The sequence below is a fragment of the Mercurialis annua genome, linkage group LG3, assembly GCF_937616625.2.
Source record: "Mercurialis annua linkage group LG3, ddMerAnnu1.2, whole genome shotgun sequence".
Taxonomy (NCBI): Eukaryota; Viridiplantae; Streptophyta; class Magnoliopsida; order Malpighiales; family Euphorbiaceae; genus Mercurialis; species Mercurialis annua.
Genome location: NC_065572.1, coordinates 6,024,785 through 6,040,952, shown reverse-complemented (window position 1 = coordinate 6,040,952; position 16,168 = coordinate 6,024,785). Strand labels below are relative to the sequence as shown.

The 16,168-nt window shown below is 31.0% G+C and overlaps 2 protein-coding genes across 3 annotated transcripts; one reads left to right on the top strand and one right to left on the bottom strand.

Moving 5' to 3' along the window:
- Nucleotides 1-8,964: 8,964 nt before the first annotated feature.
- LOC126674963 (uncharacterized) lies at nucleotides 8,965-13,071 on the top strand. 2 transcript variants are annotated; one of them, XM_050369522.2, is made up of 3 exons: nucleotides 8,965-9,478; nucleotides 11,259-11,926; nucleotides 12,232-13,071. In XM_050369522.2, exons 2-3 carry the CDS (start codon nucleotides 11,319-11,321, stop codon nucleotides 12,908-12,910), a joined length of 1,287 nt encoding a protein of 428 aa, XP_050225479.1. In that variant the 5' UTR covers nucleotides 8,965-9,478; nucleotides 11,259-11,318; the 3' UTR covers nucleotides 12,911-13,071. The 2 variants fall into 2 exon arrangements, with proteins under 2 accessions (XP_050225479.1, XP_050225480.1); XM_050369523.2 differs by lacking the exon at nucleotides 8,965-9,478 and adding an exon at nucleotides 9,718-10,427.
- A 333-nt stretch (nucleotides 13,072-13,404) lies between these two features.
- On the bottom strand, nucleotides 13,405-15,275 carry LOC126674970 (tubulin-folding cofactor A). Its single transcript, XM_050369532.2, has 4 exons — nucleotides 15,147-15,275; nucleotides 14,825-14,986; nucleotides 14,617-14,703; nucleotides 13,405-13,666 (listed from the first exon to the last, which is right to left on the bottom strand). Exons 2-4 carry the CDS (start codon nucleotides 14,975-14,977, stop codon nucleotides 13,565-13,567), a joined length of 342 nt encoding a protein of 113 aa, XP_050225489.1. The 5' UTR covers nucleotides 14,978-14,986; nucleotides 15,147-15,275; the 3' UTR covers nucleotides 13,405-13,564.
- Between the last annotated feature and the right edge of the window lie 893 nt (nucleotides 15,276-16,168).

Genomic DNA, 16,168 nt, shown 5'->3' with positions numbered 1-16,168 from the left:
TTTGTGAACCGGCTAGGAGTTACATCCTACCCGATTTACCACACACGCGCGCGCGCGCCGTCCGTCCGGTCGGTCGGCCGGCTGGTCTGGTCTGGTCAGGTCAGGTTTTAGCACTTAATAAATTTTTTATTTCTGAAATCTTTTTGTAACGGTTTTATTTTTTGAATAAAACACAATCCCTGATTTGTCTCCCACGTTTTGACTGATTGTTTTAATAAAGGAAAACGTTTTGATTTAATTTTACCGTTTCAGTTTTATTATTGCTATAAAACTGCTGTCTTCCCCATCAGATAAAATTTTTTTAACAGAACAACTATTTTCTTACAAAAACAAAACTGAGTTCTTGAGCAATAGACAGAAAGGTGTAATTGACCGCTGAATACAGTGCAGTATTCATCGGAGTTCGGCTGTTTTATCCTGGGGGCGACGTGGTACGTACGACTGCTTGCACAATCAGAGGCAGAGCCGCGAAACGTCTTAAAGAGAGCGACCTAGTCCGCGACTCAGCCAGAAACATTGTTTGGTAATTTCGTTCCATTTCATAAACTGTTCCAACAGTAATTGTTTGGGTAACCTAGAAAACATCTCCTTCAAATTGTTATCGATGCCACCCCTTACTGTTAGCCCAATTTAATGCTTGTCCGAGAGTAAAAAATTCCAAAATACCCGAATTCCATATATTGCGGAAGAATACATCAAACTTAGAAATACTCCTGTCAGTAGAATTCTTTGCTATGACTACGATAACCCCAAATCCCTTCTTTACCGATTTTGTCGCATCATAATTCAATTTAATCCATCCAGAAGGACAACAAACAAATGAAGGCGGAAACACTACTATCAAGTACCTTTTTTTCTGAAAATAAGAGCATTGCGGGACTTCCAAATAAACCAGAGAGTAAAACAAAATAATTCAACGCACTAGAACTTTGATCAATCAATGTCGGACTAGATATCAGCTTCAACCATTGTACATGATCAAACAGCAAAGATTCTAAGGACATAGAATTAAGACCAAGAGGAAAAGCAAACCATACCTTTTGAGACAGAAAACAAATGAAACAGTCTCCTCTTCGGATACATGGATAATCTTTAGATAATTTGGATAGAAGTTGTTCGCCATACGGTGAAAGCATTGTGAATAACCTGCCAAATAAATATTTTGAGTTTTGATGGATCATCTTCAAATGCCATAACAATTTCCAATCTGACATTTTAATACGTATCAAATGTAGGAAACATGTTATGTAGATCAATATAATATCTCAATTTGACAGTATAATTTCCAGATTGAGTAAAATACCATGATTGCCTATCTGGTAAAACTAAGTAAGGTAGAGGTAAATCTACAATCAACACAGCATCTTCCGATGTGAAAAAATGAACGAATCAAAGAAACATTCCAATTGTGAGAACTCGTGTTCATTAGTTGGTTAACTGTAGCAGGGACTTATGTAATAGCAATATTCAGAAGTAGAGTTGGTCTAGAAGGACGTACGCACCTTAGAAATCCAAAAATCAGACAACGTAGAAATATGGGTACTAGAGTTTACTTGCCAAATCATGTCTTATGTAAGTAAGTTAATTCCATACTTCAAACAGTTTACAGATAAAGTTTCTGTATTAAAATAACTTATCGTTAAATCCTTCCACGTTCACTTCCATCAATCCAAGGTCACTCTGCAAAAATGAGTATTAACATAGTTAAACTTTCTTCATTTTACATGAGTATAATCCATTCTCATATCACTACACTTTTATTTTATTTTTAATTTCATATCTCTACACTTTTAAATGTAGATATTGTGTATAAATGTGAATTAATTTTTAGTTTAATCAAATTATTAAGGCCAAATGTCTTAAAAAGGCCAAACCTTTCATAAAAATTTCACAAAAGTCCTGACCTTTCAATTTTGTCGATTTTGGCCAAAAATAAATTATTTAATTTCAATTGTGGCCAACTCTCAAATTGATTTCAATTTGCCTATGTGGCGCCTATGTGACGCATATGTGGCATGCTAAATATTGAAAGGTCAGGACTTTTGTGAAACAAAATAATCCATTTTTGGCCAAAATCGACAAAATTGAAAGGTCAGGACTTTTGTGAAACCAAATAATCAGTTTTTGGCCAAAATCGACAAAATTAAAAGGTTAGGACTTTTGTGAAACTTTTGTGAAAGGTTTGGCCTTTTTACAACATTTGGCCAATTATTAAATATATATTATTAAAACTTATATTTTTAATGGCTATAAATTTAATTTATTTAAATAATATCGTCAAAATTTATATATTTTAGGTATTATTTGTTTAGATTGTTCTTAATTAATTTTTAAATATGGAAATTTTATTTTAAATGATATATTATATTGTCGGAAAAAAAACCCTAGTTTATTGTAATATTTAACCAAATTGATATGGTTAGAGTTAAGATTTTTATAATCAATTTTTCATCAATTAAATTTTATGAATTACAAATGTATAGTGGGGAATGCAATTAAAGCACTTAGCTTATGAGTATATTAAACACTCTGCATCACTGAGCTATTCCAATATTACACAAAGAGTACTAAGATTCAAATCGTTAAAAAACAGTCATTAAGTTATCGAACTATTTCATAAGATGTCACTCGAGGCAAAACACACTAATTTTTTTGCATTTTATCATACATGACATATGCTATAATTATAAAAAGGTGTATAATTTAGTATGTTATTTTAACAAAAAAGGGTCATTTATACTCTTAAGGTTTGACTCGTGGATCATGTAAGCCCTTAATGTCCGGAAAGGTTCAAATATTGCCCCTAACGTCTTAAAAGAAAACAATTAGACACCCCCCCCCCCCGATTTTGATAATTAGGCTCTAACGTCTCATTTATCAGTCAAAATTGAGGCATGCTTGTTCACTTTTTAAGACGTCGGAGACATATTTGAACCTTTCCTCGAGTTAAACGTTAGGGGGCATAAATAACTTTTTTTCCCTATTTTAACAAAAAGGTATAATTCAATATCCGATTTGTAATTTGCGATAAATTTAATGACCTTCTTTTAAGAAGGGGGCCTCCGTACGAAATAATTCAATAAATTAGTAATCGTTCTTTACCGATTTGAATTTTAGTACCCTTTTTATAATTTTGGTATAACTCAATAACCTACGGAGTTTAAAATCCTAGCTTATGAACTACCCCATTAATTTATTTTCTTCTAATTTTAAAAAAGAATATAAAAATTATTAATTCGTATCAAATATAAATCTGATTTTCTCTTTGAATATTGGTTGATCCCTCCCTAGCTTGGGATTGGCTAATATGAACAAGTAATTTTAATATTGGTTTTGAGCATCTTTGCTTAATTACTTCCAATCAGTGATTTAAAACCCGGACCGGACAGGCCGGTTCAACCGGTTCAACCGGGAACCGGAGACCCATCCTGTCCGATGTGACCTTAAAACCCGGATTTAAGGTTTAACCGCTTTGAACCGGAAATACCCGTAAAGAACCGGAAAACCGGAATAACCGGTTCAACCTCTCATACCTGCCAGTTCTTAAAATTTATCTAAATTGGTTCGATTTTGCGTTAACAAGCCCCATATTTATTTTGTCTGCACTTTTCTTAAGTTTCTTGTGAGAGAATTCAAGAAAACTTAGCAAATGAGAAAAATAGACTCAATTTACATGCAAATTGCTCCGGTCAAATTTCCCTCTAATAAAATTATCAACACGCCTGCGTTATTGACACTGAAATAATAGCAAAAATTGAAAGAGAACTGAACATGATAGTCTTCGTAAGGCCTAAATGCTTGGACTCATAAACACAGCACAAAAAGAAAGAAATGGGAGGAGAGGAGTCTCAATGGTGAGAAGGAAAAAAATGATTCACGAGAGAAATAATTCAAATGTTAAAAGTGATTTAAGCATGTGCATGTGAAGCAAATTTCAATGCTCTTTAATGCAATTTTTTTGATAAATAAGTAAGTAAGAATATTTTTATTGAAAAGTAAACTTTAATTTACATTGTTCAAAGCAAATAATGGCAGAGGAGTCTGGGTAATTGTACCCTACCTTGCTGCCGCATGCCTATTTAATACATATCTACTTTCCGGTTGGACCGGAGGTTGAACCGGTTGGACCGGTTAAACCTTGAACCGCTGTTCTCACCGGGTCTCTCACCGGTCCGGGTTTTAAAACATTGCTTCCAATGTCATTTGTCAACTTTGAAAAGGGTAGTCAAAATTGTTACAGTGTAAATCAATAATAAAATCACAAACATCAATTTACATAAGTAGATTGTTTAATTAGCTTGTTTTTCACCTTATTTGCATAATATAAAATCTGAATAGCTCTTAATTATAAAATTCTTTTTCGAATAAATATTTTTAAAATAAAAGAATAATATCATTTTTCATTAAAAAAGAACAAATAATTCAATATATAACTATCTTTTTACCAAATCAATTTGACTTAAAAATGAATTATCATAGTAGTTCTGATTGATTTTGTCTTGTAATATTAAAGGTATCAAATTTGATCATAAAATGTGTTTGTTATTTTTAGCTTCTATTATACAAAATTGGATATCAAATTGTTTTTAACCCAATGTTGGCTTTCAAAATTTAGTTTTAAACTAATCTATATAATTTTTATTTATTTTTTTGAAATAAAAAGTTCTATTAATTTAAAGCTGATTGATCAGCCAGTACATAGAATTTGGTAATCGGAGGGACATGCCCCAACCAATTAGATAAACTAAAATAGTCATATGCTACCACATGAGATTTTCTATCGTAATTAAAACAACATATATGCATCTCAATTAAACTAAAGTAGTCATGTGCTATCAAACTGATAATATTACAAAGTAAAGAGTTGTTGTTGAAGGCATCCATTACAACCTTTAAAATAAAGGGAACTAAATTAGCTTCGCTTGCCATGATAATACTAATTTTAATCGCACGACTGTTACAGCTAGTAGCTATAACTTCATCGTTAAAGTCCCTAATCACATCTTTTGTGACATATCTCTTCTCTTGAACATTAAAGACATCATCTATACTGACAAAAAATATACCGATATTTGGTGAAATCCGTCGTAAGATGGTGGCTCTAATAGTTTTAGAGATCCAAATCGCTTGCAGCGCAAAATACAATTTCATTTCCAACGATGAAAAAAACTATTCTTAATTTCGATTAAAACAGATCTAATAAAATTAAGATACTAAGATAGAAAAATAATTTCTAGATCTAGACCAAAATTGGCCAAGAAAGAAACTTTATTCAAAATTAAAGATAAAAACTATAGAAAAGGCTAAAAAAACTGAATTTAAGAGATTGGGGAGGTGATTTTTGACCAAAAATGGCCAAAAACCACCTCCCAAATGAACAAAAAGGAAAAACTTACCAGGGTTTGAGAGGTTTCTCAAAAGAGAGAGACGGCTAGAGTTTCTTTAGATCTAATTTATTAGCTCATAAATTAACTACGATTAAAAAATATCTATATAATTTTTATTAGGCGGGTATGAAAAGGCTAATTTAGAAATTTGATTTTGTAATGGGACACGATTTAACTTTTAAATTTACAATTAATTTAATAATAATAATAATTAAAAAACTTAATTATTTAGATGTGAGAAAGAGTCCAATACAGCTAATATAATTACTCCTTTAAACATAAAATAATGATGAAACGCAAGCAATAGGCCTTTTCAGAGGACTATGTGCTAGCTGGAATCGAATTAATTAATAGAAACTACTTATAATATATAAATCGAATCCATATGAACTCATCTTTAAAAAAATTATATCTTCAGAATAATTATATTTTACGAATATGATATATATTACCAATTAAAATAATATTTACTTCAAAAACCTATTGTCATCAACAAGTTGTATTCAGTAATAGACAAAAGAAAATCCCATCTTGCTCTCCTTTTCATCAAAAAATTTAGTTTGGCCACAGCAGATTGTTTTATTAATATACAAAATATAGTAAAATTTGGCGATAATCAACAATCGTCTTCAAATAGACAGTTAATCTCGACGAAACATAGATTTTAGTCGTTGTTTTACATAGGCGATTTTTCGGTGGCGATAAAATTTATTTCAGCTTCTGTAAACCGGTTACTATTTTTTTTCTCTTTTAAATAAAAATACATCTCTAATGAAATTATAAAAATACACTTTAAATTATGAGAGACATATTTATTAGAATGTTATTTACATCTAACCATAAATTTTTCATTAAATGATTTCTACATTGTTTATCTATGTAGTATTCAACCAATTAATGATTATAATATAATTTTTCTCTTTTTTTTATCTGTTATTAAGTATATTATTTTTTGAATTAATGACTCCACCTCTTACAATCATGAAATAAAATTGTTCCATGTTAATTTGAATGCATTCATAATAAAAAAATTGAATGCTAAAAATGATTTAAAATTATTCCCCCTAGTTGATCAATAATAATAATAAAAATCAATCTTTTTCCTGAAAGGTTCTTTTCTATATAAAAAAAACCGATCACATTAAATTTCATACAAATCAAGTTTGACATATGAACATGTGATAATACTAAGTTTGTTTGATATATTTAAAATTTATAGAAATAAATTTGATTTTTTAACAATTCAGTTTATAATTTTTTATTTAAAAATATAAAAAGCTATATTATTTAACATTTTATTTTTAATATATGTATAGTTATATTTAATATTTTTTTAATTGTTTTGTGTTCTCTAAAATATTTGAAAATTTTGGTGTGTTTGGCAAAACTCCTAAGACATACTTCTCAGTTGCTAGTAGACTGATTTTTAAAAAAAATTGTATATGACCATAACTAACTCCCGCTAATCTTGTTAATAATTAAATTAGGTCTATTTTTGAGAAAAAATGTTCTCTAAAATAAATTTTAAAATAGATTAACTTAATTTATATAAATATGTCACACGTTCAAGAACTAGACCAACGCTTATACGATCATGCTTAATTAAAATATATTCACACAAACATAACACGTCATTATTCAAAGAAATAAAACTTAGTATATTATATTAAAAGTTAAAATAAGGCTAAAATAAATAATACAAATATAAGTGTAAAATAAAGTTGGGGATGATGATGAAGTTATGCATATGTATGTCTGAAAGCGAATCCATTTCTTTGTTATAAACCAACCAACCACAGTTGCCTCCAGCTGTTTTCCTCCTTTTCTCTCACCCTTTTTCATTTTCCAATTTTTGTACAAAATTTAATATTCTGTCCAAAAAAACAATTTAATATATATTAGTAGTAAGAAAGATTATTGCACGTAATTGTTGCGTCATGTTATCCGTACGACAAACCTATAATGCGTTACCATGTGGAAAAAATAAAAAAAAAAGTTAAATGAAAATTAAAAAAATTATCTATCATAAATGCTCATTGGCTTGTTGTAAATATGATATGACACAATCAATACATGGGATAAACACTTTAGTAATAACAACATAGAAAAAGAAAAAAAATCTTTTTAATTGTTACTTTTTTAATTTAATACCTATTCAGTTAAATCAGTGTTCATAACGTATAACCGTTGTGCTATGTCATTTTCACAACCAATCAATAAGTATTTACAATAAAAAATCTTTTAATTTTTATTTACTTCCTCCGTCCTATTTTAAAAATTGCATTTATTTTTACACACAAATTAAAAAAATATTTATTATTTCTGTTTTTTTATATTTTTTCATGTTTTGTCCCTATAGATGATAGTGGTCTTTTCCACAGAATTTATTTAGATGACTAAATAAAGGGTAAAAAGAGAAATTCAATATAAACATTTAAAAATAGCAAATGAGACTTTTAAAATAAAATATCTTAAAATGGAATATGAGACTTCTAAAATATGACGGAGGAAATATTTGTTTATCATTTAATTTTCTACATGCATAACACATTATTAGTTTGTTGCACGACTGACATGTGTAACGATTGCGTTGTATAATTTTCCACCGTTCAAAACTAATACTCCCTCCTCATTTGAAAAGTTTTATTTGTTTTTTCACAATAATTAAAAAACTATTTATTATCTTTGTCTATTTATATTTTTTATATTTTGTTCCTTTTATTGATAGTAAAATTTTATATAGAGTTTCTTTAAAATGGATAAATAAGGGGTAAAAAAAAGTTAATGTAAAAATATTTTAAAAATATAAATAAAAAATTTAAAATGGGATATCCTAAAATAGTAAAAGAGGCTTCTAAAACAAAACAAGAAGAGTATATTGTTGGACCAATACATTAATTAAAAATATATACTCTCTCCGTCTCAATAAAATTGTCTACGTTCTTTATTTTTTTGGTTGCAAAACTATTATTTACTTCTAATAAAACACTAATAGTTTTTAAAATTAAGTTTTCCATAACCCACTAATGAGCTGATATTTATTATTATTTATAAGTAAATGGTGACGATATTAAATAAAAATATATATAAAAAAGTAAAAATAGATTATAGAAATTCATAACATTAATTATAAATTATCAAATTATATGAGAATATAAAAGTGGACAATTTTATTGGGACAAAAAATTAATTAAGTTGTTTAAACTTTATTATTTTTTCTATTTTAAATTTTTTTAATAACATATTCAATAGTTAAGTTTTTCATGAATTTGATATTGAATATGTTAATTTTTGTATGTTGAAATATAAAACAAGTAATTTGTTTGAAGATACTACTAGAGGTAAATAAAATTTTTAATTATAGAATTATTTATCAAAAAAGATGGCTTGAACTTTATTAATTTTAAATTATTAATCGTTATGATTTTAAAAGCCGAAAAATAATAAGATATCCTATCAAAGTATATAAAATAACAATAACAATTTTTTAATTTGCTATAGCTATAAAAAATTTGAACTAAATTACAAAAAAGAAAAAACTAACAACATAGGAAAACAAAAAAAAAAAGTAAAATTAGTCTAAAGACTTTATTATCTCCGTCTACAAGGTGACAAGTAGGAGAGCAAACAAAACTAAAGAAAAGCTCACTTTTTTGTGCTGTTTGGCCTTTAATCCTTACAATTCTTCTTTTTATGAATTTTATGTTAGTTTTTTAGTACTCCTGACAAAATATATGGGTGTCTATTTCCTCGTGATCCGTGCACAATCTACGTGAAATCCCAGATTCCCTTTGTTTTTGTTTCATTCCCCCCACTAATTCCTTCTTAATTAGCTGTAATTAGCATTCTTATCATTGGCTTCTTTCTTTGGGGTTTAGAGGGAGAAAAGAATCCAAAGAAATAAACTTTTTAGTCATTGAGAGTTAAAATAAGGAAAAAAGTTTACTTTTTTCTTTTCATATTACAAAAATTGTGGTGATTTTTAATGTGGAGTATGATGGGTTTCTTGTAAATGACGTTTTTTTCCTTTAATTCTGTCTCTGTTTACAGGTTCCCAGTTTAATTTTAGCTTCTTCAAGCAACATGTTTAGGTGGGTACTCTTTAAATTCTGTTTATGAAGTGATTTTATGTGTTTTTGTTTAGTTTGACTTTGGTTTTTTGTGTTATAATTGGAGAGAAATCTGTTAAGTTTTAGTTGGGGATATGTGTGTTAGTGGGTTATCCACTTTTTACTCTGTTTTTGTTTTGATGTTAATGTTTACATAGGGGTCTCCTATTTTAAGTATAATTTTAATGGGTTACAGTTACAGACTTACAGTCTTCTGTTTGGTTGGTAAGAAAGTGGTATCCAAGAAACTGAGAAACTCAGTTTAGCATATGATTAAGGTTTATTTTCAAGTTTTTTGATGACCCTGAATTTATAAGGTTGTTTATTTGATTGCTTTTCACTTCCTTTTGCTCGTAAGGGTGTTATAAGATAGGTCAACTAATTGTGTTTTTAGTTTGAAATTGGATTCAGCATGCAACTTAGAATCTCAGTTATCTTTAGTTACAGAATTGACAAAGATTTCTTTTAGAATCACAAGCTTGTAGTATAGGGTTTTTCTGAAGCACTGCTTGTGGTATGAATTTTGATCTAGTTCCTAATGTTACAATGGAACAAGTAAATACGTTATGGAGTTACGGTCCTTACGGACGGTGACTGTCGCTGCTTCTTTGAGATTGGAAGTATGGACTTTTACCAATTTCTGCGGAATGATACACGATTTCTTTGGTCGAAGGAAGGATGAAAAGAATGATGAAAGGCAATATGTTTGGAAATGGTATCCTTATGATAAGTTCTTACAATGTTTTCTTGTTACTAAGGAAAGGTAATATGTGATATGTAATCTTTGGAGGCAATATGTAATATCTGCACTCGGCTCCTGTTGTACTTTCATATATCTTGAGGGAAAGAAAAGAATCACACACATGATGAGATTTCATTCAAATCATCCTTATAAGGATCCACTCGCAGTCTCTTGAGTGGTTTATAAAGAGTAAGAAAGAAAAGTTTTGATTGAATGGACTTTAAACTCGTTACAATAGGTTGATACAAATTAGATTATTTGTGTGGGTTACTGAGGGAATTTTGCATCCGTTGCAGATAGGTGATCATATGTAACATTGTGTTGGACACAACTTATTATTAAGCTTACTGGAATTGGATGAAATCATAGAGTAGATAAGGATTCATACCGATAACTTTTTCAATTAGTTCATTGAGTTTTTTACATTTTTGGAATGCTGACTATAAGTTCTGCCCTTTATGAAGTCAAAAAATTTCTCGTAGTATAACTCCTCAAGTGCACCTAGTTGCAGTGGTCAATAGATTCTTCTTTCTTTTCTTCTTATGAATGATTTTTAGAAAAAACGACAACTTATTACTGGATGGGTCGTGTTTGGCTACATTTGTTATTTTGCTACAATAATCTAGTTAGTTGTAACTGTAAGTCCCTCTTTCTGGAAAAAAAATTGAAGATCTACTAGTCTTATTTGATATGCACAGAAACTAAATTCACTTGAAGACGTTTATGGATTGAAAATCTGCTCTCAGAGTCTGGAAATGAGTATATGAACAAGTTTATGTAGTTGCTTTAATTTCCATATGCTATATGTTCGGGATTTTCTTATTTTGTTTTTTATCTTTCATTTCTTCATATAGCTGATGCTAAATAGTAGTAATAAATTTCAATCCTTCTTGCTCTATCTAGTGTTTAAAAAAACCGAACTTTGTTTTTAGTGCGTGGATTCCATAGGCACCAGCTATTGACAAATCACCAGTTTTATTTTCTGCACACCAATTTAATTATTGTTTACTGATATAACAGGGTTCTTAGGCTGGCTATGCATAGGATTCTTGATCAAATGGGGAGATACTTGTGACCCAAATGGATCCTCAGGCTTTTATCCGGTTGTCTGTAGGCGCCCTTGGGCTAAGAATTCCCGGAACAGCTATAAATTCTACAAAATTGGGAATCCGCACATTCTCTTCTCCATGCTCGTGTGAGATTCGGCTCCGAGGTTTCCCTGTGCAAACAAGGGCAGTCCCTTTTTTATCCTCACCTGAAGCGGCACCTGATATTCAGAGCCTTTCCTCGACCTTCTATCTTGAAGAGTCGGATCTGAAAGCATTATTGGCTCCAGGCTGTTTCTACACTCACCAAGCATGTCTTGAGGTTATTGTTTTCACGGGGAGGAAAGGGTCCCATTGTGGTGTTGGTACCACAAGGCAGCAGATCGGAACATTTAAGCTGGAGGTAGGTCCTGAATGGGGTGAAGGGAAGCCAGTAATTCTCTTCAATGGGTGGATCGGTATTGGCAAAAACAAGCAGGAGAGCGGAAAACCAGGAGCTGAGCTTCATTTGAGAGTCAAACTCGATCCTGATCCACGATATGTTTTCCAGTTTGAAGATGTGACTACATCAAGTCCTCAGATAGTTCAGCTTCAAGGCTCCATCAAGCAGCCCATCTTTAGTTGCAAGTTTGATCGAGAAAGGTGATGCTATCTAAATGTTTACTTGCACAAGATATTAATTAAGTTAACTGTATCTTTGCTAGAAACTTGAAAATTTCGTTTTCTCTGGCCACAATAATTCAATTTCAAGGAGTTTCTGTGGTTGATACAATTTTGTGTCTGCACACACAAACCCTGTGCTATAAATAGTTTGAGAGAAAAAAGAAATTACTAGTCAGGAAGGAAAAAACCTGCATTCTATTTTTAAACTTCATTTATTTGCATGTGTTCGTGGTTAAACTACTAAGTCAATGTTAATGAAAGTTTCAATGGTTACGCAATGACAGGGGCCCTCAGGTTGATCCATTGAGCATGTATCAATCAAGTTCGGTTGATGGTAGTGACCTGGAAACAGAACGAAGGGAGCGGAAGGGATGGAAGGTGAAGATACATGATCTCTCTGGCTCAGCTGTTGCAGCAGCTTTCATAACAACTCCGTTTGTACCGTCAACAGGTTGTGATTGGGTTGCCAAGTCCAACCCCGGAGCTTGGTTGATTGTTCGCCCTGACATGTGCAGGTCTGAGAGCTGGCAACCATGGGGAAAGCTGGAGGCATGGCGTGAACGTGGCATCAGAGATTCCATTTGCTGTCGATTTCACCTTCTCTCTGAAAGCCAGGAGAGTGGAGATGTTCTCATGTCAGAGATCTTCATGAATGCTGAAAAGGGTGGGGAGTTTTTCATAGACACTGACAGGCAGATGCGAGCTGCAGCAACTCCGATTCCAAGTCCGCAAAGTAGTGGAGACTTTTCAGGATTGAGTCCTGCTGGTGGCTTTGTCATGAGCTGTCGAGTTCATGGGGAAGGGAAGCATAGTAAACCCTTGGTTCAATTGGCTATGCGACACGTGACATGCGTGGAGGATGCCGCAATCTTTATGGCACTTGCAGCAGCAGTTGATCTTAGTATTGTGGCATGCAGGCCATTCCGTAGGAGGCTTAGAATTAGGTCTCGACATTCTTTATGAAAGGATGGCCTTCTGTATTACTTTTTTTAATAACTTCAACATCAAGCAAATTGTAAATTATCTCTTGTTTTTTTCTTTCCAAAAACTGTTAAAGGGTACTATAAGGTATCAGTACAGACTAGACTTCTCACAAAGAGATGCAACATACTGATAATTATTCACATTGCTCTAAACATAATTCCAAGCCACCTTTAATGAGTTGTGAAAAACAATATTGGATGAGTTCAAAGCTGCATATAGTTCAGTAGACTAAAGTGTGCAAGTTTGAATAATGGGAACTAATAGTTTCAGAATCACATTTTTAGTACACAATAATCCAGCAAGTAGGTGCCAAAAAGCCAACGGGCGCTCATTTGTAAACACTGGTAACATTAGTCAGCTTGATACTTGATTCCAAATGATCAAACAAAGTCATGGTTCCAAAACATCTCGATTCCATACCTTCCGAGGTAAGGTTCATTTTCCAAAATGGAAAAAATTATCTGCCAGATAGATTCAAATCAAGCAATCATGCTTCTTAAACTAGTATATCAATATTTTCGAACAACAAATTAGTGAAACCCGTCAAAGCCGCAGCTAGCTGGTTAATACGAAAGCAAATCATACAGATATGTTTAAAATCAAATTCTTTACACTGAAATTGTTCAACACCCACTATGCATCTGTTGCTTGAAACAGCTGTTCAACCTCACTAGTAGTAGTACGAGCATCCTCAATTTCTGGACCATCCTTATTACCAGACTCTTCCAATTCAGCCTGAAAATTAAATTTCTAGCAATATTAACAACACACAAGACCATTTATATTGCAAAAAACCATGTAGAGCATACAAATACAGGTAAAAGGAGAAGAAACATCATTTTTGTATAAATGATAAATCAGTTAACAAAAACTTTTATCTTTTGCATCTTGTGCCTTAACTATGTAAAGTGTAAACTTTACCATCTTCTAAAGAGTAAAAAGAAAAAAGAACCAGGAGCAGAGTCTTAAATTGCACGTAACACTACTTGTTTCGAAAGATCTGGCAATAATCTTATCATAATCCTATATGCACAATGAATTTCCAATCTCTGGTCTTAATTTTAAATAAGCCTTCAGTCTAAAGTCCTATCCTCTCTCTCTTTCTATTAAGGGATTTCAGCGGAACCTAAATGCACCATTCTTGAATTTCTCAAATAAAACGGTAGTTGCTAACTAGCCAATGGCACATGACAATGATGAAACTCAGACAGGAGCCTGCTAAACATACCTAGATCATGTATCTATATTGTTCTTAATTATCTTAGCCGGCTCATTAAGCTTATTTCGGCAATCTCCAGTGCCAGACATGCACTATCAATTTGCTATATAAACTCAAGACTCAAGCACACTGAAATAGTTTACAATTCTGCATGACTCGGTAAAGAAACTGATAGGCATGCCAGCGATCCAAACATACTTTATCAATAGACTGAACAGGTATGAACGGCAAATGTTCATCTCTTGGGGGACAAAGCCTAGGTCAACTAAGATAGCATTGCCGAAATGAACTTCATTTTCATTTCTCAAATTAATAAGCAGTTACAGTTCGGCTCATTATTAGGATTAGGAGTCCGACAAAATTTTACTCACTCCAAACATGGATTTATTATTCAACACTTAGTTTGATAAGTCATAAAAAGTGAAATCAAAAGCTTTACTAATTGCAATTCTATTCAAAATCATACCAAAGTTGCTCTAAGATCATCCAGTGCAGCTTCAAGACGCTTGCGACAATCCGGAACCATCATCCTAGACTCAGCCAGCACATTTTCCTACATAAAAAAAAAATCACATTCTAAATATAAAACGAATTCATGTCATAAATAACAAAATCATTTCTCGAATCCACTGGTTAAAAAACTAACACAACAAAATCCAAATATATGTAAATACCTGCTGTTTAAGATCATAAGGATCAGCACCTTTTTGTTTCATATCAGCAGTTTTAGCAGCTTCTCTTTCAACTTCCTTCTCATAAGACTGCCATTCCTTCACTATGCGTTTGCAGGTGCTTGTTTTTATCTTCAGATTCCTAATTGTCGCCATCTTAACAGCCTAAATACACATCAAATTTCAAAAAAAATCCTTCAATAAAATTGAATGAAACAAATCAGCAAGCGAAAATTAATTATAATTTTTTGCATCGGAAAAACTAAGGCATTAATTTAATTCATCAAAGGAAATTCAATAGAGAGGGAAAAAAACGAGTACGTACCGTTTGCCTTGATGCGAAATAGCGAGAGTGAGAAAACTACTGATCTAGAGATTTGAGTGTGCTGCTTCTCACTGGAGAATTCAGACGACTCATCATGAAGCAACCTAAACTAAAATTGCTCTGTCGTTTAGCAGAACGGCACTGTGTTGAAATGTCACAGGAAAGTAACGCTGAGAGAAATTATAATAATTATTAAGAAAAATTATGGTATTTTTTATTTTGATGTCTAAATTTTTATTTTTTTACACTAATATATTTTTTAAATTATGATATTTCCAAATTTTTAGTTTTGATGTCTGAATTTTTATTTTTATTTTAGAATTTTTAAATATATTGAACAAGAAATTTTAGATGTTTTTGAGTTTTCGATGTGTTAAAAGATAAATAATAGTTTTTTTACTTAAATTTAAGCTAAATTACTAAAAAAAAAAATCTGATGTATGCATTAAATATGTCAAATTATATCATCAAATTCAAAATTTATTTTTAACTTTTTAGTTCTCCGACAATCAAAAAACAGTGAAAATTAAGATATCATTTGATACCTTTTAAAAGAGGAAATAATAACTTAAAAAGAAATAGAAAGTTAGTCATTCAAGTAGTATGTTTTAAAAAATCAAAACACCACAAATATAATTTGTTTTGGTGATTATTATTATTATTATTTGGGGACAATAGAATATGTTAATAATTATATTTTCTTATCCCTTTTCATATGTCACTAAAAGTTAATTTAATTGTGTGAGTAATAAAAGAAATGGATGTAGAAAAGTGAAACTTAAATTTATTTTAGGCTTAATAATTTAAAATAATCATATATTTTAGTGTTTAACACAATTTTCAATTTTTGTAAATTAATATATAAACTATTTTTTTTTTACAATTTTAGCCACTGAGCAAATTTTAGTCAGAAAAATGCTAATGTGTATATCCTGACGGAAAATTGTTCAATGTCCAAAACTATAAAAAATTTAAAATTGGTGTTTAAATTTGTTAAAATTAAAAATTCGTATTAAATTTAT